Source organism: Coenobita brevimanus, chromosome 57 (assembly GCF_032717465.1).
Source record: "Coenobita brevimanus isolate Jiangsu-jjx chromosome 57, ASM3271746v2, whole genome shotgun sequence".
In the NCBI taxonomy this organism is placed as follows: domain Eukaryota; kingdom Metazoa; phylum Arthropoda; class Malacostraca; order Decapoda; family Coenobitidae; genus Coenobita; species Coenobita brevimanus.
Genome location: NC_137010.1, coordinates 22,701,546 through 22,728,456, shown reverse-complemented (window position 1 = coordinate 22,728,456; position 26,911 = coordinate 22,701,546). Strand labels below are relative to the sequence as shown.

Below are 26,911 nucleotides of genomic sequence, written 5' to 3'. Positions count from 1 at the left end.
CTCTACCTTCAAGCACGAACTGGCAATTATCTCGCTCTCGTGTCCGAGGCCTGTGCGGTGAAGGGTGGTATCGTCTAGACACATCTGGCAACTCTGGGCTGCAGAGGCTGGAGTGAGGCAGGGCGAGTGTGTGTGTGGAGCTGAGCATGTGGCTGTGTGCGGCGTCCCACAGTCACCCTCGGACCATCAAGGGAGAGTATCATTGTGTGGTTGGAGAGAAGAAACATGGCGGAGTGTGTGGAGCACTGCAGTGCAAATCTACTGGGAACTTCAGCATTCATCTGACACCTAGGTAGTGTACATGCACAGTGAACCTCAGACATACACTTTTTAAGCAGCACATGTTAGTTAGGTAATGTGTGTAAAAAAAAGGTTTCTCAGTTCCCCTAAATAGATACGTTTTCTATGTACGACTTGTCTGTCCCATTCTCTATTGCTAAAAGCCATAACTAATCTATTTGTGTCCGTTTAACTTCCTGTGACTGGGAAGGGGATAAATTCTGACAAGGTTAGATGGATACAGTGAAGAAGTGGGGATGAAAATTAAGGGGAGATTCAGACAAACCAACCATGAAGGACGCAGAGTCTAGTGAATCAGACTCAGAACTCTGTGAGTGGATTGAGACTTTGGATAAGAGCATTCAAACTTTACAGGATTTGAGTGAGGAAAACCTTGGGGTTCAAGGTGATCAGGAAGTTTCTAAAGAACTGGATAGTTGAACACTTTGCATTTGCGTTCTGGTCGTACTTATTCGAAGGTTTCTGAACATTCAGTTTGATCCAAAATGGCCACTAGTTTTGCTAATGAGGGTACTCCTAGCGAAGAGACTGGGGACATTGAGCAGGCTGCAACAGCACCCTTGGTCACTCAGGATACTCAAGGTCCAATAATCTCTGCTAGCAATGCAACCACTCACATACCCACTTACACCTCAGGCATGTTCAGCACTCCACAAACCTTTGGACAGCACGAACAGTATAGTTTAATTGGTAATGTTCCTCATGCTAATCCATGGCGCATGAGTACTAACAGTATTGGCATGCAAACCCAGGATTTTTATGCTAATCCATAGGGCATGAATACTAACAGTATTGACATGCAAACCCAGTACGTTTGTGCTAATCCATGGGGCATGAATTCCAACAGTATTAGCATGCAAACCCAGGATCTTTATGCTAATCCATGGGGCATGAATACTAATAGTATTGGCATGCAAACCCAGGATCCTTGTGGTAATCCATGGGGTATGAATACTAACAGTATTGGCATGCAAACTCAGGTGAATTTTCCTCCTGCACGGCATGAACATAATATGGCAACCACTTATCTTAACCAGGCCAAGGTTAAAAAGCCAAAGGTACAAAGATGGTGTGTTATCCATGGGCGGTGTCCTCATTCTTCAGACTATTGCCCAATTATTCTTGCCAGTTGGGAAAAACTGGGCAACCAAGCTAGGTCAGGAGAAACTCAGAGCCGCACGCAGAAGTAAATAAAATCGTACAACCCACCAATGCGTGTGTGGCAGCTATTAAAAAGGTGGATTTGCTCTCGATTCCTTGGATAAGAGGGTAAGGCCAAGTGTCTTTGATAGTGGACACCGGGGAATGTGCAAACATTATATCTATTAAAGCGCTGGAGAGGTTCAAACATTTGATGCCTCAAATCAATTGGACGTTGTCAGCACCTGATGTCATTTTGACAGGTGTGACAGGGAGTAAAATGAAGATCGTAAGCCAGGTACCGTTGACACTGAGGGCAGATAAACGATCTCCTGTGTTACGTGCTACATTTTATGTGGTTGAGGATTTCCCTCTGCCAGCTGATGGGTAATTGGGCTTTGAATCCATGGAGGAGTAAAACGTGATTATACACCCTCAGAGACATTCTATTTCCTTTAATAGGAAGGAGTTTGTAGGCCTTAATCCCCCAGCAACACAAGCTGGAACTGGCATCCAATCAGGAGGTGTTCAACCAGTTGTGATCCTGACAAGTGAAGCATCAAGGGAGTCCCCAAACGCACGCAAAACAGCGGGTATGGATTGGGAAGCAGGTCAGGGCTATAGTGAGTGGGAATCACCACTTACCCAGTCGAACTGTCTGCAAAATTCTTGTCCGAGTACCTGATGTGTCAGAGGGACTGATGTGGTATGTTTACCAGAGACTGTAAAACATAAGGCATTGTCGCTGAAGTCCACCCTGAGTAGTGTCGGGCCAGACCAGAAGGCTCCCCTCTTCATCGCAAATATGAGTGGTGGCACAGTTAAGCTCAGATTTGGTTGTTATTTAGGCGACTTGATGTCCTATGGTGCCCCTGTAAAGGAAGTCAACAACGTACCAGTGATCTCTCCCGTAGTCACATCACAAACAACGACTCAGTCGGAACCTACACGTCTTGGGAGAGGAAAGCTTCTAGAATAATACGTGAAGGTAACAGATAATATTGCCCATAAAACGCGGTTGCTAGCATTTCTTAAACAATTCTCCGACGTAGTGCACTTCCAGGAGAACCGCTGGGTAGGGCGGACAAGGTGAAGCATCATATTGGGTTGTGCCCTGGTACAAATCCGATATATGTGCCTGCATACCGTCTACCACACACCCAAAGGAAAGCAGTGGAGGAGGAAGTTGAAAAGATGCTTGATGATGAAGTCATTCAGCCTTCTTCCTCACCCTGGAATGCACCACTCTTTCTAGTGCCTTAATCCCTTAACCGCGGGGCGTCACTTTCGTGACGCTTGGGAGCAAGGGATCATACCGCGGGGCGTCGCTTTTGTGATTCTGTTATTTTGAATTCACCCGGGCTTCCAAGTGGTGGCTTGTATCATCTATCAGTACTGCCAATGTCCAACACTAGTCAGTACTCCTAATCTCATCTTTACTCCAATCCATTGTTGACAATTTAGCCATTTCTCCCCGTTCTTGACTCCCCTCCCTACCTCCCCTCTATTAACCTATCCTCTCGCCTGCCCGGCTGTGCTACGCTAAGTAAATCTTCCCCGGAATTTTTCACTAATTTCATCCATTGAAATAAGCCCTATGCCCTATTCTTATACCAAATAATATATACAAGAAAAAAATAAGGTAAGTTAGAGTGCCATACACCTGGAATTGGCTAATTATCACCTGACAACACCTCACGTGCACTCGTTCGCTAATTTTCGTTGTTTATTTCCCCTTGAAATATGCCGTATATTCTATTTTCGTAATAAATATACATATAAGTAGGGAAGGGAGAAGCCTAAGTGATATTTACAGTCACCTGGAACTACCTAATTTATATTGTATTGTCTAGATTTCCTGCCAATCATTTCACTGTTATATATTAGCTGCTATCAAGAGGCTAACGATGGCAGTAATACATTTCCCTAGGTAGGCCACCACCCCGGCCCACCCTTATCAGTTCACTCTCATCGTCCAATGTGGAGGTATGTCTGTTTGCTCTTGCTAGCTTCAGGGACTTTTCACCCCCATGCAAAGGGCCCTGTGACCTTTACCCCCTACTAAACCTCGTGTGGAAAGAGGTAAAGGGCTGACAATTGATAAAAGAGTGACTATGATCTTTCTATTGAGTAAAACAGTGCAAGTGAAACTGTAAATAATGTGTAAATAATGTGTAAACTGCAAGTGAAAGTAATGAATGTAAATATACGTGAACAGTGGAAAATAGTTTTATAAGTTACTTCAAGTGACAGTGCATAAAACAGTGTAAATAAAACAGAAATGTAAATAACGTAAATAAAATAGAGAACGTAAATAGAATTGTAAATGAGTAGTATTATAAGAATACGAGTATATACCCTAGGAGTAATGAAAGTGAAAGTTTCACTCTAGCATGTCTGAATACTATGAGTTATGAGAGTGAAGGTGAAAGTGACATTCACTCTCAATGCTAGTATACAGGACGAGAAAGTGAATGCTAGGTATTTTACTGAAAGAAATTGAATCCCTACAGTGACAATAAACTAATACTACTGAAGGAAACTTATGGATAAAGACTGTAGATATATATAAGTGTTGTATAGTAATAGAAATATAAAGTGTGAGAGGTTATATGAATGATAAATGACAGAATACCAACAGCGAACTAGCGGAAGTGGGAAGGTCATACGCGCTCATAATTTTCATTGCTTTCACAGTGGTTTTTATTTGGAGTATGGATCCCAAACTACTTGATAATCATAGAGTAGTGTTTATAGTGTTAATATCTGGCTGTGGTAATCATATAACGGGTTGTTGGGAAGTGTAAAGTGGAGACTTCGTTACCCAACTTCAGAGGTCTCCACAAGTCCTACGGTAATCGACGAAGGCTCAACAAACATCCCAGGTGAAAGCTGAAGGTATGTGCCATATGCATATGTAATTTTAATATTCTAGGACTAATAACTGATTTTTGGCAAATAATTTTTCAGAGTCTGTCGGAGCCCGAATAACCCCGCTAGAGACGCAAAACATTGGGAAACATGCCCGCGGTGTAAGGGTTAAAAGGACGGTGGTGTGAGACCTGTTGTAGATTTTCGGCAAGTGAACAAGTTACCCAGTTCCGCATCTCGGAGACTTACTGCAGTCCTTGGGTAAAGGTAATACCGTGTTCACCTGCCTGGATCTAGCATCAGGGTATTGACAGGTGGAGTTGACCAAAGAGTCGCGTCCCATCACTGCCTATAGCTCTGACCATGGGCATTTTGAATTTCTCCGGATGCATTTTGGACTGAGTAATGCTCCTTTGACATTTCAGAGGATGATAAATCACTTGTTTGGTGACATGATTGGGCATGATGTCCTGGCGTATCAAGATGACTTAATAATTGTGAGCAAAGACATGGACACTCATTTTAGTAAGTTAAAACGAGTGATGGAACCCTTAAGATCCGTGGGTCTGAAAATCAAGCTATCGAAGTGCGATTTTCTAAAGACAAATGTTAGATTTCTAGGGCACTTAGTTGATGACGATAGCATCAAGGTTCTTCCAGTTAAGGTTACAGCCATGGTAAATTTCTCTACACCCAAGTCCAAGGATGACATTCGCTCATTTCTAGGGCTCACTGGTTTCTACTGGAGCTTTGTCCATAATTATGCTGCTGTCACATCACCATTGACGATGCCACTTAAGAAGGATACTGCATGGCAATGGGGACCATCAGAAGAGAAAAGCTTCAACGACCTCAAGAAAGCCATGACAGGCACCCGTGTTAGCGTTTCCTTATTATACTCAACCTTTTTACCTGTGCACGGATGCCTCAGGTTTGGGACTGGGAGCGGTGTTATAGCAAAAGGATGAGAAATGTAAAATGCACACCACTGCGTATGCCAGTAGGGCATCAAGACCCTCAGAAAATAATTATTCGGCGACACATTTGGAGACATTAGTAGTCGTGTGGATGCTAGAACATTTCCGGGATATCATCTTCAGCTACAGGATAATTGTTTTAACTGACCATGCACCCGTACATGACTTGTTTAACTCTCCTCAGGTAGACCTTTGTCCACCCTTTCGCCTCAGGTAGACCTGGGTCTAACAGACCCAGGTCAGAAACAAGGTCAGAAAACACACTTTTGTTTTATTTATAACAGATCCATACATGGTATGACATTCTTCAATGTAAGTGCAATACAGCCATGTAAATAAACTTAATTTTTTAATTCATTATATATTTTTACCAATTTAAAAAATAAAAATAAAAATAAATCGTTTTTTAAATATTCAGGGAAAAAATGAAAACAAAATCTGATTGTAACTTTGTGTGGTGCAACTGGCAGTAGCATCATGGAGCTTCATGGTGTGATGTTGAGGTGCCTGAAGCTGCGACCTTATTTGCAATCAGGGAGCAAAATAAAGCACCCTGCTCAGGTAGAGTCGGGTCTCTGTGACCCCCCCCCCTACAACGGAAACGGAGAAGATCTCGAATTTGCCCTTTCACCCCTTACATGGGTACAAAAAGTCAGGCAGATATTGGGGGGTACAGGGTTCCCGGGTGTTTAGAAGGTAGTTTACCAAACAAACTTGGGGGGGGGGTCTCAGAGACCCGGCTGTACCTGAGCAGGGTTAGGGAAGGACTTGCACGGTCAGGTCGTGCATTGGTTCAGCAAGGTAATGGAGTTTGACCCAGAGGTCAGATATTTACCAGGCTGACAAAATGTCGTTGCCGATGTGCTGAGTAGAAATATTGCGGCTGCCATATCTGAGGATATCCCTCTTTCTGGGTATTCCCCTTACACTGTAAAAGTGGAACAATGTAAGGATATGATGTGGTCTCAAGTCATCTATGCCTTGGAGTCTGGTGACAAGTCTTGTCTACCTGAACTTCCGGTACTGATGACTCACTTCCATCTTCAACAGGGTCTTTTGTATAAGCAGCCCCCAGGGAAGGACATTGTGTATCAGTTGGTTGTTCCTGCTACACTACAGCAAGCCATGTTATAGTTGGTTCATGACGTGCCTCAAGCAGGTCATCCTGGATGTGACAGATGCAAACATGAGGCAAGAAAGAAATAATTGGCCGATCATGAGGAAGGACATAGAAGCCCGCGTTAGTCAATGTGTCAAGTGCACGGAAATGCGAGGAATGACGGGACCTCGGACTCCCATATTGGAGTATCCCCTACCAGAAAAACCGTGGGATACAGTCTCCATTGATCTCATAGCGTTGCAAAAGAGTTATCAAGGCTCAGGCTATGTATTGGTGGCAGTGGCCCATTTTTTGCAATTCACTGTTTTAACACCTTTACAGACGAAAACTGCGGAGGAGGTGGTGCACGCTTTTGTAACCTCAGTGATTTGTCCATATTCTACACGCAAGGTATTGCTTAGTGATAATGGCAGTGAATTTCGTAACCAAGTGTTAGAGGAAATCTGTCGGACGTATGGGGTAAGGCAAGTCTTTATTACGCCTTACAGTCCCAAGAGCAATGGCCTTGTAGAGAGGACAAACAGGAAAATACTGAAAGTCTTGAGACCAGTGATTAACTCATTGAAAGATAACTGGTAAGACTGGTTACCACAAGTAGCGGCGGCCATCAACTCCTCAGATAATTCGTCAACTGGGAAGTCATCTCATTACATCCTCTATGGGGAAGAGAAAGTGTTACCCTACGATTTGCCAGCTGGCCCTCCTACGCCAGTGTATAATCAAGAGAATTATGCCAAAGTCCAGCTTACAAATCTCCAATGCGTACATAGTGAAGTACGAAAAAGATTAAAAGCCTCAAGAGCGGAGATGATGACGAAACAACACAAAGGTAGCCAAGAAAAGACGTTGGAGATAGGCCAGAAGGTTATAATCCATAACCTTGAGAGAACTTCCAAGCTCAGACCTAAGTTCTGCAGACCATACACCATTATGGAAAGAGTGCGTGGACATACTTATAGAATAAGGGGTGATGGTAGTGGAACTCAGGAGATAGTACATGCTGACAGGATCAAACCAGTAAGTCAAGAGCTAGACCTAACTAACCAATCATCTGATGTATTGTGCCCTCTGTCTTTGTCACAGGCAATGTCGTCATCCATACCTGTCCCTAACCAAGAGTATCGCAGCAAGTTACAATCCCACAGGAAGAGCGATTAAGGGAGTATCTTCTCTTGCATATAGTGTGGCTGTGGCTTGTACTCCTCTCGCGTTGCTTGGAGTGGACTTATGGAACAATGTCAGACACAGACATGACTGTGTTGATGCCAGGGGTGCTAAAGAGCCCACTTGGAGAAGTCGTGGTGGTAGAGGATGCAGTGTGCATCTGCTATCCAATGGAAGGATATCTCCGAGTTCTAGATACTGTTAAAGAAGTCTCCAAGGGATTGCTTCACCTCAAACAGCAAGTGTTACAAATAGGAAAGTCATTTAAACAGTACCCACAGTTGGCCACCTCGGACAGTGAAGCTTTGGTACAAACCTTGCATGGAATTAGCTTCAGACTGGACATATAGATAGGCTCACAGACAGGCTCACTAAATTACATGTTGCTTTACCTAATGCAAATTCTGATCTTTCCCAGCATGTCCATGCACGCACTAAGAGAGGACTTGTGGATCTCCAAGATATCCTGTCTCAAAAGCTCTTTGGTACAGCACTAGACAAGGTCGTAGTGCAATTGGGCAGACAGATGCATGATTTGGCATTGGCGGCTAAGGCAAATAACAGGCTAATTGTACACACGTATGAACAGTTAGGTGAGTTCGCTAACAAAGCTAATGAGATAATTAAGATTACTAACCATCTCATAGGAGTTGTGAACAACATCCAAACCAACCTTCCAACCTTGACTAACTTAGTGTTAATCGCTGAGTACTTACATGCTCTCAATGAGTCAACCATTGCTTTGGAGTCGCATGCAGCCAATATGGAGGATGGCTTAATCGATGCAAGTTTGAATAGGGTTAATGCTTTATTGCTTCCTACTCACATTCAAATTAATGCACTTGACGAGGCTATGGTGAAGCATGGATTTACGCAACTTTTTGGTATGAGTCAACTGAAATATCATTTGACTGAGGACTCAGGAGGAGCCTCTAGGGTTGCTATTCCCCTGCTGAGACTGAAGGAGGGTACGCTCTGTCAGAGCTGTGGCAAAAGCCAAGAGAGTACATCCGACCTCTTCCTCCCGACATTACAGGTACAAGACCTTCCCACACGGAAGGAGGGAACGCTGTGTCAGAGCTGTGGCGTAAGCCGCTAGAGTTCGTCCAACCTCGTCCTCCTGACGTCCCCGGGACAGGTAACTCCGACCCAACGATGGGAGGGCACGCTCTGTCGGAGCTGTGGCAAAAGCCGAGAGAGTATGTCTGACCTCTTCCTCCCGACATCTCAAGGGCAGGAGGCCCTAACCCTACGACAGGAGTGCCCCTGCGCCCCTGATCCACGTAGTAGCACAGGCAATGCCCGACGGGGCTTCCTGATGACAGGAGTCACTTCTGCCTCAACCCACCGCCCTGGGGTTAGTGCGAGGTGCCACTCTTTCCAGCTCTCTCCTTGAAAGGCTGGAGTCTCTCCCCCTGCAGGCTCCACACCTGAGTCCAGACCAGACGAGGCATCCCCGAGGCCCGGGATCCAGTCCCTCCGGCCCGGGCCACCCCAGGAGCTGATGGGCTTCGCCAAGAGCAGAGGCCACAGCCCTACCCTGTTGGCCTCCCCCTGCAGTAGAGGCTGCAGCTCCCAGAGCCAGCAGGCCTCCCCAGGTGCTCGCCGTGGCTGAAGGGCCTCCCGTGACGCGAGTGGCCGCAGTTCTTCCCTGACGGCCGCCCCAGACCAGGGTGCAGGCTGCCCCACCCCAGCGGCACCCTCCTCCGGGCCGACCTGCAGCCCAGGCCTCCACCGGGCCCTACCCCAGATCCCAAAGACGACCAAGGGCCAATGGTGTATAGCCCGACTCCTAGCCCTCTTCGGTCCCAGTCCCGAGAGCCCTGCCTCCTGCAGGGCCAACATGGCAAGAAAGCTGCCCCAGATGCCGCCCCATTCCTCCTGGACTAGTGGCAACTCCCCAGGCCCCACCGTCCTGCACAGCTCCCTGGACGGCCCGCCTCCCATGCCTGGCCGCCACCTGGAGCTCCCCGCATAGGTCCTCTTCCCCGAGGGCCGTGGTCCTTCCCCTCCGTCAGAACCATGAGTAACAGGTCTCGTGATCGTATACTTCCCCAGTGTTGTGAGTCCCACTCTCTCAGTGAACTACCAGTGAACCGTTCTCTTGTGTTCCTCCCCCCTATCCCCATATGCGGCACACACTTCCCCTCCCCTCATAGTGTTTCCCCCCCTTGCCGATGAATCAAGCCCCTGTGAATCATGTGCGGAGTGTATAACCCCAGCCCGAGGTTGAGACCCCCCCTCGGATGGTGACAGTTGAGCCCGTGTCACTCACGTAACACAGCAATATCTCAGTGTTTCTCAGTGCTACACCCTCCCCCCCCTCCTCCCTGCCCCGGCCCAGCCCTACAGAGAAAAACCCTCCCTATCCTCATTAAGCCCCTCTTCCCCCCGCACTTCCCCAAGTGTGACCTACGGTATATTCTTGGCCTGTGTGACGCGTGTATAGAGGCTAAGTTACAGTAGCTAGGGACTTCCGTACATGTCACGCGGAGATGATGTGTTAGCTAGGACCCGTCTGTCATGCGAACACCTAGGCTTAAAAACTGTCCCTGTGGGTATACTGGGTTGTGTTGTCTGCAAATCTGTATGTGCTGATGTACTAGCTATATTAGTGAAATATTGCCTGTGATACTGTGAGGAAATAACCCAGATGTGAGACAAAGATGCTGAACTATACTTTGTTCCACGGAGTCTGATACACTGATTTTGCCAGCCGAGGACAGGTGGATTTGGTAACACTGCGCGATGCACTCGGGCGGTGATTGGTCGATTTCCGTTGTGTTTGAACGTGCACCAAGTTGACTTTGTATTCCAACCAAGGCCCTCATGTATTTGTAAGAGACCGGATTATACAGATACAGATTAAAGCAATTATATGTTTAATGATATGTGCTTTTTAAATTACTAGAGATAAACCTGAACGACAGTGATAACAAAAGCTAAGTAAAGTCACGACTGGATGCATACGGACAACAGTCAGCGCCTGATTTTTTTTTAAATTCATTTCATTGTTTCACACTGCACGCGGTTTTATTATAGCAGCAGAGTTCAACTATTATTTTCTCATGGGGTCTGCTTTTATCTTACTTTCCTTTCTTCAACCATTAACAAAAATTCGGTTCATTCTATAATGATGTAATCCATTACCTTCCTGGCTCTCTGTCGAGGGGACAAAGAAACATGCTTGAGGAAAGGGTGCATGTGACCAGGGATAGGGTGTCCGTCTGTCTGTATGTATGTCTGTCCCATGATACGAAAATGTTTGGGAAAATCAAACACCAAACTTATTCATGTAAGAAATAATTTTACTGAGTCTGACTGGGAATACAAACAAATGTAGATTTGTAAAGCTACTGTTACCTATGAACGGGAGCACTGTAGCTCGGTGGTAGGGTGTCGGGCTCGTAATTGTGAGGTTGAGCGTTCGCGCCCCGCCCGGTGGCTGCTGTGCTGGGAGGGGTAGCGCTCTCCTGTAACCCTAGCAGGGCTATATGATCTGATGAGGTCTAGCTCGGGGATTAATCCCTTAGATTGGGCTGTTACCTATGAAGGTAATTGTTATGCTGGGTGTTTTTAGTCCGACCTCTCGTCCAAAGAACACCAGCGACTGAGCGGGGTCCTCTTTCCGGACCAGAAGTAAAGCACCCACAAAGGAACAGGACATAAAAACCAGGCAGTACACCTTAACACATCTATTACCTTAATTCTTACACCGTGACAATATACACAAAGAGATATTGGATATGTATAGAGATAGGAAACACAGAATTAGCCTTTAATACAAATGGGTAGGGTTACACGCACAATAGGTCACTCTTCACTTGTACATGGATATTTGATACTGATATTACAGTATCCGGATACTATTTCTAGGCAGAGATGGCGTTTTATATACTGAGTTCGTTTCACTAGGAGAGGACGTGACCAAGAGTGGGGGGAATGAATGTTACCATAAGTGGGTAGGATGCAGGTCGTGACACTCGAGAGAGTCACTTAGTCACAGTAGCACTAGTTCACAAGTTTCTGATGAACCCCGCACGCCTCTGACTTTAACCCACGATTTCTATAAGTCCTCCCGTATATACTTATTGGTCTTTTCTGTTCTGCCACGTATCGGGTCACTGTGCACTGGGTGTAACTCTAGTCACTTATGTATCACTTGGGCCTTTACTCTGTTATTTGTCACTGTACACTACTGTGTTGATTGTTCACTGTACTAGCATTATTAGTGTCACTATTTACCCGTATTTTCCTGGGGTATCACCTGCTGCACGTCCTGGGCGTGAGAGAGGGGTCCTACGGGGAACCCTCCTGAAGAGGGCAGGGCACTGTCCGTAGGAGCATCACTGCCCGGGTTGTAGTCGTCGTTGGGGTGCAGGGAGGTCCTCCGCTCTGGGGCCCTCAACCTGGGAGGTGGCCCTCACACTGGGGCCGCGTCGGTGGGGTGCAGGGAGGCCCTTCGGTCTGGGGGCCTCGACCTGTGAGGTGGCCCTCGGGACTAGGGCTGAACAGCTGCAGGAGGCGGGCCTGGCACCTCTGGCTCTGAGGAGAGAGAGAGCCTGGGTTGTCTGGGCCTGGGGGCTACTGGTCAGACCTGGGAGTCCGGGGACTGCGGCTGCCTATGGGAAGAAGCGCCGTCAGGGGTGAACTGCGGTGTCGCCTCCGTCAGGTGTCCATCAGGGACAGGGACCTCCCAGGGGTAGGTGGTAGGGCTTGGACTGGGCCACGCCACCACTCCGACAGCACCTCCGGGGAACTGCTCCTGTTGGGAGACAAAGGGCGTCCCACACAGCCGAGAGGAAAGGGGTCGGCCGTGCAAGGGACCTCCTGCTCTGGGAGGGCCTTCAGAGTCACGAATGAGGGGCGTACGGTGGCCACTCCCTCCCCGTCACGTACAGTGGCCGTGAACGCAGTTTCGTGACTCCTAGGGCTCACGGCTGAAGGGCGTACAGTGGCCGCTCCTTCCCCGTCACGTACAGTGGCCGTGAACGCGGTGTTGCTCCCGAAGGAGGAAAAGGCAGGAGAGGGGTGCACGCAGGCAGCGCCCTCTCCGGTGCATGCTGAGGCCATAGCCGAGGGTCTACTTACCCTTGCACGCACTGCGGCCATAGCTGTGTGCCCGCCCACCTGCTGGGAAGTAACTGAAGGGCGTACGGTGGCTGCTCCTTCCCCGTCACGTACGGTGGCCGCGAATGCGGTGTTACTCCCGCAGGAGGAAAAGGCAGGAGAGGGGTGCACAGGGGCAGCACCCTCTCCGGTACATACTGAGGCCATAGCCGAGGGTCTATCTACCCTTGTACGTACTAAGGCCATAGCCGTGGGCCTGCCTGCCCTTCAGGAAGTAACTGAGGCATTACTCCCGTAGTAGGAGGTAATAGTGGATGAGGGGCGTACGGTGGCCACTCCCTTCCCGTCACGTACGGTGGCCGTGATCGCGGTTCCACTATTCCTTTCTCTGCCAGTTGGGGCGCATTCAATAACTAACGCCCCGAGGCCGTCCCCAGAGGTGGCTGTGACTGAGGGGCGTACGGTGGCCACTCCCTCCCCCTTCACGTATGGTGGCCGTGATGGCGGTGTCACAGGGGGAAACAACTGAAGGGCGTACAGTGACCGCTCCTTCCCCGGTATGTACGGTGGCCATACCGCGGTGTTGCCTGGGACTGACTCTGGATCAGCCCCACCCCGAACCTGGTGAAGGCTGCCCCCCCTGCAGGGTCATTGCCTCTTCTCGCTCACCTGGTGTTGTGACAGTTGTGGGGAAGAGGGACTCTGGACAGAGGTGTCCTGGTGACCCTCTAGTCCTGGGTCACTAACCCCGCCGTGGTGTCCTCCTGGGGTGGTGGTGTGGTGGTGGCTTGGTGGTGGGGTGGGGGTGGCGGGGTGAGTGGTCCGGCGGCAGCGGGAATTTTAGTAATGAAAGTTTGTATGTACACTATATATATTGAGAATAGCATGTATTGACCCCAGTGTGTGTGTGTGTGTGTGTGTGTGTGTGTGTGTGTGTGTGTGTGTGTGCTCACACAAATCATAATTATTAAAAGATAAGCTAAGCGTATCTAGGGTCAGGTTGTCTAATGGCAGATGAGGTAATGAAGGGCATGGTGTAAACTGTACTTTGACACTGTAGTGGTAGGAAAAATTTTCAAGCCTTCACATGACCTCGGAACCACCTTGCTATGAACATCTGAAGTCCCGCCACAGTCGCTGACTCTCGTCCTTATGCATCCAGTTGCGACTTTACTTAGCTTTTGTTATCACTGTCGTTCAGGTTTATCTCTAATAATTTATTTAAAAGGCACATATTTATCATTAAACATATAATTGCTTTAATCTGTATCTGTATAATCCGGTCTCTTACAAATACATGAGGGCCTTGGTTGGAATACAAAGTCAATTTGGTGCACGTTCAAACACAACGGAAATCGACCAATCACCGATCGATTGCATCGCGCAGTGTTACCAAATCCACCTGTCCTCGGCTGGCAAAATCAGTGCGTCAGACTCCGTGGAACCGAGTATAGGTGGACAGTGATCGAGATCAAAATCAGTGTAAGGCATTGTGTAATTTCAACTCTGGTCATAGAATGTTGTGTGTAATTGTTCTCTATTAATATATTAGTGTATTTGTTTACTTGTGGTGTTTGTGTTTCCCTTCCTTGCTAGTGCTGACCCGGTCAGGAATTAAGGACCCAGAGTTGCACCGTGACTGGACCCGAGAAGTCGGGACACAGAACACGCTGCATAACACCTTTGTTACAACTGAGCATTCTATAAGAAGAGAGTTCAATTTTAGGCCAGGTTAGAGTATAAGTGGTATAATTAGTAAATCAGAACCCAGGACCTTCCGCTTGATCTTAGTACAGTATTTTTCGGCTAGCGATCGAGAGCCTGTTGGGTGACCGCGCCCTCCACTCAGCCGTACGGGTGGGGACATACTCCCTGGTGGAGATGCTGCTGGAGTACGGCGCCGCCCACACTTCCCTGAACACCACACAGGACACGCCACTACACCTTGCGGCAGAGAGAGGCAAGGTGCACGTCGTAAGGAGTCTCCTTCAAGCCGGTGCTGACCCTGTACCCCAAAACCGGTAAGCAAGTTGGTTATCTTATAGTTTAGTTTATGTGTAGGGATGCTCACTATCCATTCATTCAATGTATTGTTGCCGTGAGGCGAATTTACACTAGAAGTTTCTGAACTTTTCCCATCTAGGTTCCCTCCCATCATCATCCGAAAATACTTGTCTGCTTGCATCCCTCCACAACTACGGCGGGCGCCTAGCACCCGTCTAGCAACAAACTCACATCTCTTTTCCGTCCAGGGTACAGGAGTGAACCGTTACTCCAAGTCTTCCATATATGCAAGAAGTCAGCTTTAGAACTGTCTTCCTCTGTCTGTATTTCCTGTTGCCTATGACCTCCAGTCTCTTAAAGACGGCGTGTCCAGGCATCTCGAAATGGACAGATCTTGAATTTGGCTCTCAGTTGTTGTTTTATTTTTTTCTTTTCCTTGGATGTAGGTGGGGACGTTTACCATCCACTCACTCGATGTAGTGCTGCTGTCGGGTGTTCGCCCTTTCCTCTCCTCCATCTTTCTTTCCTTCCCTCCTCTTCTGTCTTTCTTTCCTTCATTCCTTCCTTGTTCTTCTGCCTACGGGTGACTTTACACTCCCACTTCTGTCTTTCCTTCATTCTATCCTCTTCCTTCTGCCTGTGGGTGACTCTACACTGAGTGACAAGCCAAATGGTTTCCTGAACACCAGGAAACCATTTACTACGCTGGGTGGTAACCATATAACCAAATTTTGGCGCCTGGTGGTTTAGTGGGTAATTATTGCTCTCCAATAGCATTGGGCCGGTGAAGGTTTATATCCAAGGGATGGTTGGGGTTGATTGCTCATGTAATGTCACTCAGGGATGAGTGAGGCTGGTCACTCTCATCTTGTCAGGACCAACTGCCTAGCCCCGGGCTCCTACGCTCCTCATGGGGCAATGTAGGATTGGATGATGGATGGATGGATGGATGGATGAAACAATCTTACGGGCTTCTGGCCCTTGGTTTCTTCTTCCTCGCATAAAAAAAAAAAATAAATAAATAAAAAGAAAACCTAGGAACACAGGAAATTGGAGGTTTCTAATCGTAAAATCTTTCATTAACTTTTCACCTGGTGGTTCCATACAAAGGAGGGGAAGGAGGATATTCCGTGTGAGGCACAGGACGATCACATGAGCCCACCAGGACATAAACTTGTACGATTCCATCCAGGGACGATCACAGTCGAACTTCTATACCTGAACTGTGTTATCACACCTCAGGTGGCAGCGTTACAAACTCAAAAGTGTTGCACTCTCTTATAGGGGATATTATGATCCTAACCTGTAACTCAGGATAAAGGGAAGATCTCCTCATGATAAAATGTTTAAATGAATTCTTGTTTGTTGTTGCACTGCATAAAATTCAACCCCCAGAGATTGTCAAAATTTCCCCATAGAGAAATTTACCAGCCATAGAGAAATTTACTCCTGCTTAAGAAGTAATCTAAACCGAAACTTGCTTCATTGTACACAGTGTTACACTGAGTTTCACTGCAGTCCCCAGGATCAGCCGAGAAGTTGTTTGTTACTCTTGAGATCCACAAGTCAAATTTCAGGGTCACATGACAAGGTCAACTGGTACGGTTTTGATCCGAACTTGACCGAACTTAGTGGAAGGGTGGATGGTAAGACATGGATCAAGTGATTCGAAATTGAAAACATCCAAAGATCATGTTCACTGGACAAGTCGACCCAATAATATTAGCTCAGTCAATTTTGATTTGATTCTGACCAAACTTAGAGGAAGGGTTCTGGGTTAGGGAAAACTTATTACCAGTTTTATAGTAACAGGTCAGGACAAGGTCGGCTAAATTTTTTATCCGGTTTAGCCAAAACTTGGTGGAACTTCTGAAGGTAAGGCAAGAATGAAGCACCTCGAGTTTGAAAGCAATTAGTAGAATGTCAGAGTCAAATGTTTGGCTCATACACCACCTCGGGCGTTACACTCTTTGAGTGCCCCCTCTTATTTACTGTATTTGTTTATATATTATTTTCTGAATGTTTCCAACGATACGCCCCATCTCAAAAATCTTAACCTATCTAGAATATATGTAAAAAAAAAAAGTTATAATAATCTATAAAATTTTTACTCCTAAAATGTCTGGCTAAAAACATTTTCATCTATATAATATTTCAGCCTCTAAAATGCGTTTTTATTTTTTCTTTACATTCTTCAACTAAAATGTCTCTAAAATTTCAACGTACTATGTCTCTGATATATGTAACAAAAATGTCTTTCTAAAATGTGCATATTTGTAAAATGTCAACCCTTCCCTTAAAATTGCCATCTCTGTGTCTGATTCAGGTACAGCGAGACGCCATGGGACCTAGCAATGCTTTCTGGGTCGCCGTCAGCCATGGTCTGTGCTGACCTCATTCTTACCAGACACCTGCAGCTCAGAGATACCGGAGAGTAGTAATAGTGGTGGTGGAGAAGGTAGTAGCAGCAGCAGTAATAGTAGTAGTAGTAGTGGTGATGGTGGTGGACGTGGTAGCAGTACCCTAGTAGTAGTAGTAGTAGTGGTGGTGGTGGTGGACGTGGTAGCAGTAGTAGTAGTAGTAGTGATGGTGGTGGTGGAGGAGGTAGTAGTAGAAATAGTAGTGGCGCTGGTGGTGTTGGTGTTGGTGTTGGTGGTGGTGGGGTGGTGATAATAGTAATAGTAGCAGCAGCGTGGTAGTAGTAGTAGTAGTAGTAGTGGTGGTGGTGGTGGTGGTGGTGGTGGTGGTGGAGGTGGAGGTACTAGTAGTAGCAGTGGCGGTAGTTGTAATGCTGTGTTTTTAAGGCGACTTCTCGTCGTAAAAACACGAGCACTGGAACGGGGTCCTTTTGCTAGACCGGATGTAATGCACTAACAAAGGAACAGGGCATAAAAAGAAACAGTACACCGAATCACATCTATTGCTTAAGTTCTACTCATTACAGCGTACATACAACAATATTTGACACATAATAGAACAGAGATACAATATTACACTTGTTTACATAACCTGATCCAATATACATTAACACAGGGCACAGGGCAGTCGTGGATATGTGTTACTGTTACTTAGAGGAGATATCACTTCACTGTGGTTGTCAGTTTGGATTAATTGTCGTGTCACTGGTGGATAATAATAAATGTGGGAGTCTCACTTTGGTTCACTGTGATCGGGAGTCTGTGGGGGAGATATTACTATAATAGAGGTAGGGTGCGTATGGCGACATCCGACACTGTCACCAAGTCGCGGGGGAGCACTTCACTTGCCTTTCGGCTCACTCACGCACTTACCTGTAGTTCCACAGAAAACTCCCCGCTTCCTTCCTATAGAGGGGGACTGAACTGTTTAATGCTTTCACACGACTTTCTATGATACCACTGTTTAATATATCTTTTATTAGACACTGCCACTGTGCATTGGATCACTGTCACTGTATTCGGGGTCACTGTCACTGTTTTACCCTTGTTTCTTGGGTGGTTAAGTCACTGGTACTTACTGTCAGGAAGGCTCCCTTGTTTAGGGCCTCGACCTGAGGGGCGGCTCCTTCCTAGGGCCGCGCTGGTGGGGTGCAGGGAGGCCCTGTGGTCTGGGGGCCTCGACCTGATCGGGGGCCCTCGGGACTAGGGCCGAACAGTCAGAGGATTCGGGCCTGCTTCCTCTGCTTCCGGGGAGTGAGGGAGCCTGGGTCTCCGTCGTCGTGGACCGCGGTGGAAGGCCTGGGCGTCCTGGGACTGCGGGTGCTCAGGGGGAGAGGTGCCGTCAGGGCTGGGCTGCGGCAGCGTCTCCTGTAGGGCTCTGACAGGGCTAAGGAGCGTCCGGGTGTGGGCGGTAAATCCGCTATCGGGCCTTGCCACCACTCTAACGCCTCCTCTTGGCCAAGAAGCCTGGATGGCGACGAAGGGCTCCCCGAAGGGAAAGAGGCTAGAGGGAGACTCACGCTCTTCGTGGTTCCCTGAGTGAGTTCATAGGGCTGAGTTGGGGCTCTACTTCCCCTAGTGTGGACTTTGGCTGGAGCCGTGAACTTGCCCGGCGTGAGAGGGACTCCTATAGGGTGATCGAGGTCGCCCTTTCGCCGAGGCAAGAGGCCGTCGACGTGGTGTTCCTCCCGCAGTAGGAGACAAGCCGGAGGGAGGGGCTCGAGAGCCGCACTCTCTCCAATACGGACAGATCCTACCGTCAGGGAATTCTCCACCCTGGTACGTGCCCCAGCCGGAGCCGAGTGTCTGCCCGCACGGGAAACGACTAACGGAGAAACGGGATCACCCGTCTGCTCCGGCGAGAGGCCGGCCCCGAGTCGCCGCTTCCGTAATTGGGTAGCGCTACACGTACGGTAGCAGGGTCTCTCTACCCTGGACCGTATTCTGGCCGTAGCCAAAGTACAACTGGAGAGGGATGCACACAGGCAACTCTCTCTCCTCAGCGTGTTAAGGCCGGAGCCTGGGGTCACCTTCCCCTTTACACACTTTGTCAGGCCGTAGCCTGTGTCTATTTCTCTCTTATGGCCGTAGCCTTGGGCCTCTTCCTGCCCTTGGGCCTCTTCCTGCCCTAGAGGGTGTAACAAGACCGTCAAGACGGTGTTACGTGGGACTGACCTCTTTTCAGTCCCACCCCTGGTCTGACGGTCACTACCCCGCCCGCACAGTAGTTCAGTTTGCCTGAACGCCTGGGGTTGGGGCACTTGCGGGGAATAGGGGCTCAGGATCGGGATGCCCCGATGACCCTCTTGCCTGAGGTCACTAACCTCACCGGTGTGTCCTCCTAGGGTGGTGGTGGGGTGGCGGCTCGGCGGTGGTGTGGGGGGTGGTGAGGTGGGAGGTCCTGTGGCGGGCACGGCGGGCATTTTAGTAGTGGTGGTGATGGTGGTGATAATTAATAATAACAGTAGTAGTAGCGTGGTAGTAGTAGTAGTAGTAGCAGCAGCAGTAGTAGTAGTTCTAGTTGTAGTAGTGATGGCGATGATGGTGATGATAATAGTGGTGGTAGTAGTAGTAGTAGTTTCTTGATGAGGTCGTATTTGACAGGAAATGTGAACGTAAAGTTCATTTAAGTACGATGCAAAATAAAGAAGAAAATAAATACGATAGATAATTGTAGGATGTTCAAGGACTTAAGTAACATTCACTTGTTGCTATGGTGGTACAGTCGTATCCATTTTCTTTGACACAGTTGTAGTAGTAGTATCTTATTTGATTGATTTGTGCACCTGAAATGTATGAGGCGAGTAGGGTGTGTTTGATTTGCGGCTGCTGATTGGACGCCGATGTTGTAAATGTAGGCTACTGCTCATATATATATATATTTATATATATATATATATATATATATATATATATATATATATATCTATATATTTATTTATTTATTTATTTATTTTTTGCAATTAAGTGGCCAGTTTAAGTATGGAATAATTTCCGAAGCTAAAGAGGTGAAAATTAACTTCAAAAGTTTCCTGTTATCAAAGAAAATTAAAGTCGATTGTAAAGTTTTATCAAACGATGAGTGACGTTTGAAGTAAATTATCCACCCACAGTGCACACTCACGTCCGTATGTTGCACTGCATCCACCCACGGTGTACACCTAGTTCCACATGTTGAACTATAATATCAACCCACGGTGCACACCTCCGTCTGCATGTTACACTACAATACAAGCCTGCATTTACTTCAGTTACATCATCGGCGGCCAATCAGCAGCCGCGAATCAAACACACCCTACTTGCCCATCTTAGGTGCACAGGCCAATCAAGCAGACGTAGTACAGTAGTAGCGGTGGTGGTGGTGGTGGTGATAGTGGTGGCAGTAGAGTTTTGGGAAATAATAATAATAATAGTAATAATGATGATGATGATGATAATGGTGATGATTCTTGAAATACCAGCGTGGCGGGATGAGCCCAACACCACCACCCCGGGAGGAGAGAGTGAGGGGGTGACACCCACCCCACAAGGAGACAACGGAGGGGCTGACTTACCTGGGCGGATGTCCAGGCAACAACGACACATTTCCCTCGCGACCCGGCGCCCCTCTTCCGTGCAGCCAGACCACCGGCAGTGTACGGAAAAAGTACACTACTCTCCAGCAAAGGAAGTGCTCGACAGAATCGGGGTGGGACTTGCAGTGGCAAGTTCCCAGGCACACCCTAGGACACCGAGTCTTCTGGATCGGCTCCATATTTAAGTGAGGACTCAGGAGGAGTCTCTACGGTTACAGTTCCCCTGCCTAGACTGAAGGAGGGCACGCTTTGTTGGAGCTGTGGCAAAAGCCGAGAGAGTTCGTCCAGCCTCTTCCTCCCGACATTACAGGCACAGGACCTTCCCAGATGGAAGGAGGGCATGCTCCGTTGGAGCTGTGGCGTTAGCCAAGAGTGTATGTCCGGCCTCTTCCTCCTGACGTCCCCGGGACAGGTAACCCTAACCCGACAAAGGGAGGGCACACTCCATCGGAGCTGCGGCACTAGCTGGGAGTGTATGTCCAACCTCTTCCTCCTGACATCCCCAGGGCAGGAGGCCCTAGGCCTAAGACAGGAGTGCTGGGAATGCCCTCGTCCCCCAGTTCCACATAGGAGCACAGGTAGTGCCCGACGGGGCTGCCTGACAGATGGAGTCGCCTCTCACTCACCTCACCGCCCGGGTGTTAGAGCGAGGTGCCACTCCTTCCAGGTCTCTCCTTGCAGGACTGGAGCTTCTTCCCCTACAGGTTCCCCTCCTGAGTCCAGACCAGACCAGACGCCCCTGAGCCCTGGAGTATGGTCCCTGCAGCCCAGGTCACCACAGACGCTGACGGGCTCTGCCAGGACCAGAGACCGCAGTTCCCCTCTGTCGGCCTCCCCCTGCAGCAGAGGCCACAGCCCCCAGAGCCAGTGGGCCTCCCCAGGTGCTCACCGAGACCGAAGGGCTTCCCACGACGCAGGCGACCGCAGTTCTCTCCTGACGGCCACCCCAGACCGGGGTATAGGCTACCCTACCTCGGCAGCACCCTCCCCCCGGCCGGCACTAGGGCAGGGTCTCCTCCAGGCCCTCCCTCAGACCTTGAAGACTACCAACGATCGACGGCGTGCTGCCCGACTTCTGGCCCTCTTTGGGCCCAGTCCCAAGAGCCCTGCCTCCTGCAGGGCCGACACGGCAAGGAAGCCGCCCCAGATGCTGCCCCATCACTCCTGGACTAGTGGCAACTCCACGGGCCCCACTGTCCTGCACAGCTCCCCAGATGGCCCACCTTTCATGCCTGGCCACCAGTTGGAGCTCCCTGCATAGGCCCTCTACCCCAAGGGCCATGGTCTCCTTTCCGTCAGAACTGTGAGTGACAGGTCTCGTGATCATATACCTCCCCAGTGTTGTGGACCAACCCCCTCCAGCGAACTACCAGCAAACCGTCCCCCTGTGTTCCTGTCTCCATACGCGGCACATTCTCCCCCCCCCCGACTATAGTTCCCCCCCCATGTTAATGAATCGAGCCCCTGTGAATCACACGCGGAGTGTATAGCCCCAGCCCCAAATCGAGACCCCCTCCACCCCTCTTGGACAGTGACAGACAAGCCCGCACCATTCACATAACACAGCAAGATCTCAGGGCTATATCCTCCCCCCATTTTCTCCTCCCTACCCCCGACCCGGCTCCTCAGAGAGTAACCCTCCCTATCTTCATTAAGCTCCTCTCCCCCCTATGCCCCCCAGTGTGACCTATGGTATATTCTCGGCCTGTGTGACACGTGTGTAGAAGCTAAGCTAGCTAGGGACTTCCGTATATGTCACGCGGAGATGATGTGTTAGCTAGGACCCATCTATGTCACGCAAGTAACTAGGCTTAAGAACTGTCCCTGTGGTTATACTGGGTTGTGTTATATGTAAATCTGTCTGTGTTGATATGTTACCTATATTGGTGATATATTGCTTGTGATATGGTGAGGGAAATAGCCCAGATGTGAGACAAAGATGCTGAACTATATGGACAGTGATTGAGATCAATGTCAGTGTAAAGCATTGTGTAACTTGGACTCTGATCATAGAACGCTGTGTGTGTAATGGTTCTTTATTAATATATTAGTGTATTTGTCTACCTGTGATGTTTGTGTTTTCTCTTCCTTCCTAGTGCTGACCCAGTCAGGAATGAAGGACCCAGAGTTGCACCGTAACTGCACCCGAAAAGTCGGGACACAGAATACCCTGCATAACACTGGTGGCTAGTGGTGGTTCTTTACCCGGCGGTAGAACAGCAAGGAACGGAAACTCTGCAACCATGGCGGCCAAACTACACATTCAGCTCCCAAAGTTCAATGCCGAACTTTACGATATACTCGCATATATGTCTATGATCAAAGCCATTCTAGACATAAGCTTTGAAAATGATCGCAAAAAGATAGCAGTCACATGTCCCCACCCTGGAAAAAGTGTCTCGAGCATAGCCACAAAAATAGTCTCGGAGCTGAAATGGGACCAATTTCAACAAATTGTGACCCAAGCCGTCACGCCCTCACTAGGGAAAGTCGTCGCCTTCTCCCAGTTAGATGTACTAACTTATGACAGGGACTTAGACGACACCCTCATTCAAACACGATGCCTCGTCACCATTCCCTACCCGGAGGCAGACCCACAAACCCGGGACCAACATATGTGTAATACCCTCCTATGAATAGTCCCCAGTGTGGTCAGGGAACATTTCACCATTTACGATGCAACTGGGGATATCGACAAAGATACCCAGTTGGTGAGGCGCCTACTCGCTACCCACTCCGCTCCCCAACAGTTAGGGACAGTAAGCAGAAGCGCCACCTGCAAGCCATCCCCCAACAAGCTCCGAACACCCACCCCACACCCGCTGCCCCAGGAACCGCCAGCCCTTCCCCAAGCCATGCCCACCAGGAAGCAACCTACTCCCAGGGAAACGTCCAATCTCATCTCCAACCCCTGGGAGTTCATGGCATGCAGTCACCACTGCCCCATACATGATATCAGAGAGCAACTAAAAGCCGCCTAGCAAAGAGCTGCTAACCAAGGGTGCCACAAAAGTGTCGGCCATCAAGGATGGCCTGCCCGACGAACCCTCCCCACCCATAGAGTCCCATGATGCTGATGAGGCGGACATAGGCAGCGAGGGGGAAGCCACCTCACCTCAACTGGATTTTTAGGACCGTCCCCGCACCTCCCCACAGTGGCAGGGGCCACATCACACAAGTATTGCCCCCCGGTCTACGACAAGGCCATGTTAAATGGGGTGAAAGCTTGGCTGCTGGTTGACATGGGAGCAGCCAGATCATGCCTATACCATCACTTCTACTCCCATCACGCCAGAGCCTTCGGCCCTCTCCTCCCCACCTTGTAGACATGGGGGACAGCCCCTGCCCATCCGTGTGGAAACCCGGGCTCTTTGTGTCCAAACTCACCAAAAAGCAACCGCCCAGCACCAGTTTGTTACATTAAACTCCTCCTGCCGTGCCTACGACGGGTATCTGGGGTTAGATCTGTTGCAGAAACTCCGTGCTAACATCGACTCTCACGGAAGGTGGTTGCATTTCCATAAGGCGCCAGATCCCCCCCCCCTCAAGTTGTGTGCACGTGTCACACCAGAGACCCCCCTTTCCCCCCTCCCCCCTTCCACCCCCCCATCCCTTAGTCCTGCCCCTGCACCCACTACCCCACCCCCACCCACCTTCCCAGCTACATTATCCTCCACCGTAACCATTCCCCACCACCACGAGACATGGCTTCCTTTGTACCAACCTGCCGGCTCCCGCCGGGGCAGCTTCTCCCCAGCTGCCCCGGCGGGCGCCATCGCCTCCTGCCTCCTCTCCCCCACCTTCTTCCCCCCGCATCTCGCTGCCGTCCGCGTGGCTAATCTCTCAGCCTCACCCCTCACCCTCCCCAAGGATCTAGTCATTGGTGAGATGGAGGAGGCAGAGCCCTGCACCGCCCCCCTCCCCTCATCCCCTAACTCCCCGGGCCCTCCCCCCACTCCCTTACCACCTCTCCCCTCAACAAACCACCGACCTGCGACTCCTCCTTCTGGACTTTCAGGACTTATTCTCAGTGGGACCCACCGACATCGGCCACACCACCATCCTCTCCCATGAGATACACACGATGGGGCCCCTCATCTGGCAACCTGCTCGCCAGAAAAATCCCACGCAATGGGCCATGGAATACCGGCAGGTCCAGGACATGTTAGATGCTGGCGTACTATCTCCATCCACCAGCCCGTGGTCCTCTCATGTCGTCCTCGTCAAAAAAAAAAAAAGACTGGACACTGAGATTCTGCATGGACTACCGTCGCCTAAATGATGTCACTGTCAAGGACGCCACTCCCTTACCAAGGATCGATGACTCCCTGGATTCCCTTTACGGGGCCTCTTGGTTCTCCACCCTAGACTTACAATCGGGATACTGGCAGGTTCCCGTAGATTCAGAGGACTGACGAAAGACTGCCTTCTCTGCCAGCAATGGGAAGCACTATGAATTTAACGTGCTCCCCTTTGGCCTCTGCAATGCCCCAGCAATATTCTCCTGCCTCATGGAGTCCGTCCTCAGCGGCCTCACCTGGGAAATCTGCCTCGCCTACCTTGACAACGTCATTATATTCAGCAGGACCTGGCCCGACCACCTTCACCGCCTCCGCCAGGTTTTTTCCCGAACACGTCATGCTGGGCTTAAGCTCCGGCCATCAAAATGTGTTTTAACCCAGCGATCCGTCTCCTTCCTAAGACACATCATATCAAAGGAAGGCAATGACCGGACCCAGAGAAAATTAGAGCCATAGCCGACCTCCCCCTGCCGCGAGACATGCACGACACGTGCACCTTCATAGGCCTCGCCTCCTATTACTGGCGTTTCGTAAAAGGCTTCTTTACCATTGTCAAACCACTACATGATCTCACCAAGAAGGGGGGGCCATTCACCTGGACTGAGGAACGCCTACAAGCCTTCTGGACCCTCAAAGACAAGCTCATCACATCTCCAGTTGTGACATTCCCTGATTACATCATCCCATTCCGCCTCTACATTGACGTCTCGCTGGTGGCCATAGGCGCTGTATTGGCAGGGGTACAAGATAACAGGGAGCACATCATCGCCTGTGCCAGCCGTACCCTAAATCAGGCTGAACGAAACTACGCAGCCACAAAACGAGAGTGCCTTGATATCATCTGGGCACTTGAATACTTCTGCGCATACCTGGCAGGCACCCACGTAACCATCATCACCAATCACCAGTCACTACAATGGCTCCGCCAATCCAACACCAAAAATGCACAGATGATCCGCTGGAGGGAGACCTTGGAAAAATTCGACTTTGATATCGCGTACCGACCTTGGAAACTCCACACGAATGCAGACGCCCTCTCTAGACTCCCAGTGAGTGCCATCCAATCTGCGCCCCCCCTACTGCAATGGTGGCAAGCCAAAGACCGCCCAAACTGGATGCCAGCCCCTCTGTTCTCCAACTGCAAAGATCCAGCAACTTCTTGTACAGTACATGCAGTCTGGCCACATAGCCCTCGACCCTGAGGCCACAATAGACCCCCCTCACCCATCTCCACTTCGACAATGGGATATACCTCGACATCAAAAAATTGCTCCAGGCGTTTAACAACATATTTTGGGCCCCACACTCCCCTAAATTAGTGCAGCAAGTAATCCAAGCCTGCTGAACATGCGCCCTTGGGAAGGACACCACCCGTACACCAGGTCCCTCAGGTCGCCTAGTGGCCAGCAAATCGTGGCAACTATCAACTGATGTGATCGGCCCCCTTCCCCCTAAGTCAGGCTACCGCTACATCATCACGTTTGTAGACACCTACTCTAAATTCCTAGTTGCCTGTCTGGCGAAAGAACATCATGCCTTCTCTGTCACAAACGCGATGATCCGACATGTATTTCCATATTTCGGGATTCCCCAAGCCTTCCACTCCTATAATGCACCTGAGTTAACAGGTAAAGTCTGGAAAGAACTATCCACCATCTTTGCGTACAACATCTGACACTCATCCCCCTACTGGCCACAAGAAAACGGCATTTGTGAGCGCAGCCATCGCACTCTACTCAACCAGGTGCGCACCCACATTCAAGCCACCCAAGACGATGATTGGCCGGCCCACATTAAAATTATACAGTGGGACATGAACACCTGCCAGCATGAAGACGGCATCATGCTACACAAGAGACTATTTTGCAAACTGCCCCTACTCCTCCCCTTCCGCTGCCACCTCCAACCCCCCACCAACTCCACCTCCTCTGACCCCCTGATCCGCCTCAAGCAGAAACTCAAGCACCTACAA

The 26,911-nt window shown here is 49.4% G+C and overlaps 1 protein-coding gene across 1 annotated transcript in view; it reads left to right on the top strand.

Moving 5' to 3' along the window:
* LOC145401927 (uncharacterized) overlaps positions 1–17,111 on the top strand; it is a 56,450-nt gene extending 39,339 nt beyond the window's left edge. The window contains exons 4-5 of the mRNA XM_080274032.1: positions 14,453–14,663; positions 16,973–17,111. Coding sequence (XP_080130158.1) covers positions 14,453–14,663; positions 16,973–17,084 — 323 coding nt within the window. The 3' untranslated portion in view covers positions 17,085–17,111. The remainder of the gene's footprint in view (positions 1–14,452; positions 14,664–16,972) is intronic.
* Positions 17,112–26,911: the final 9,800 nt, after the last annotated feature.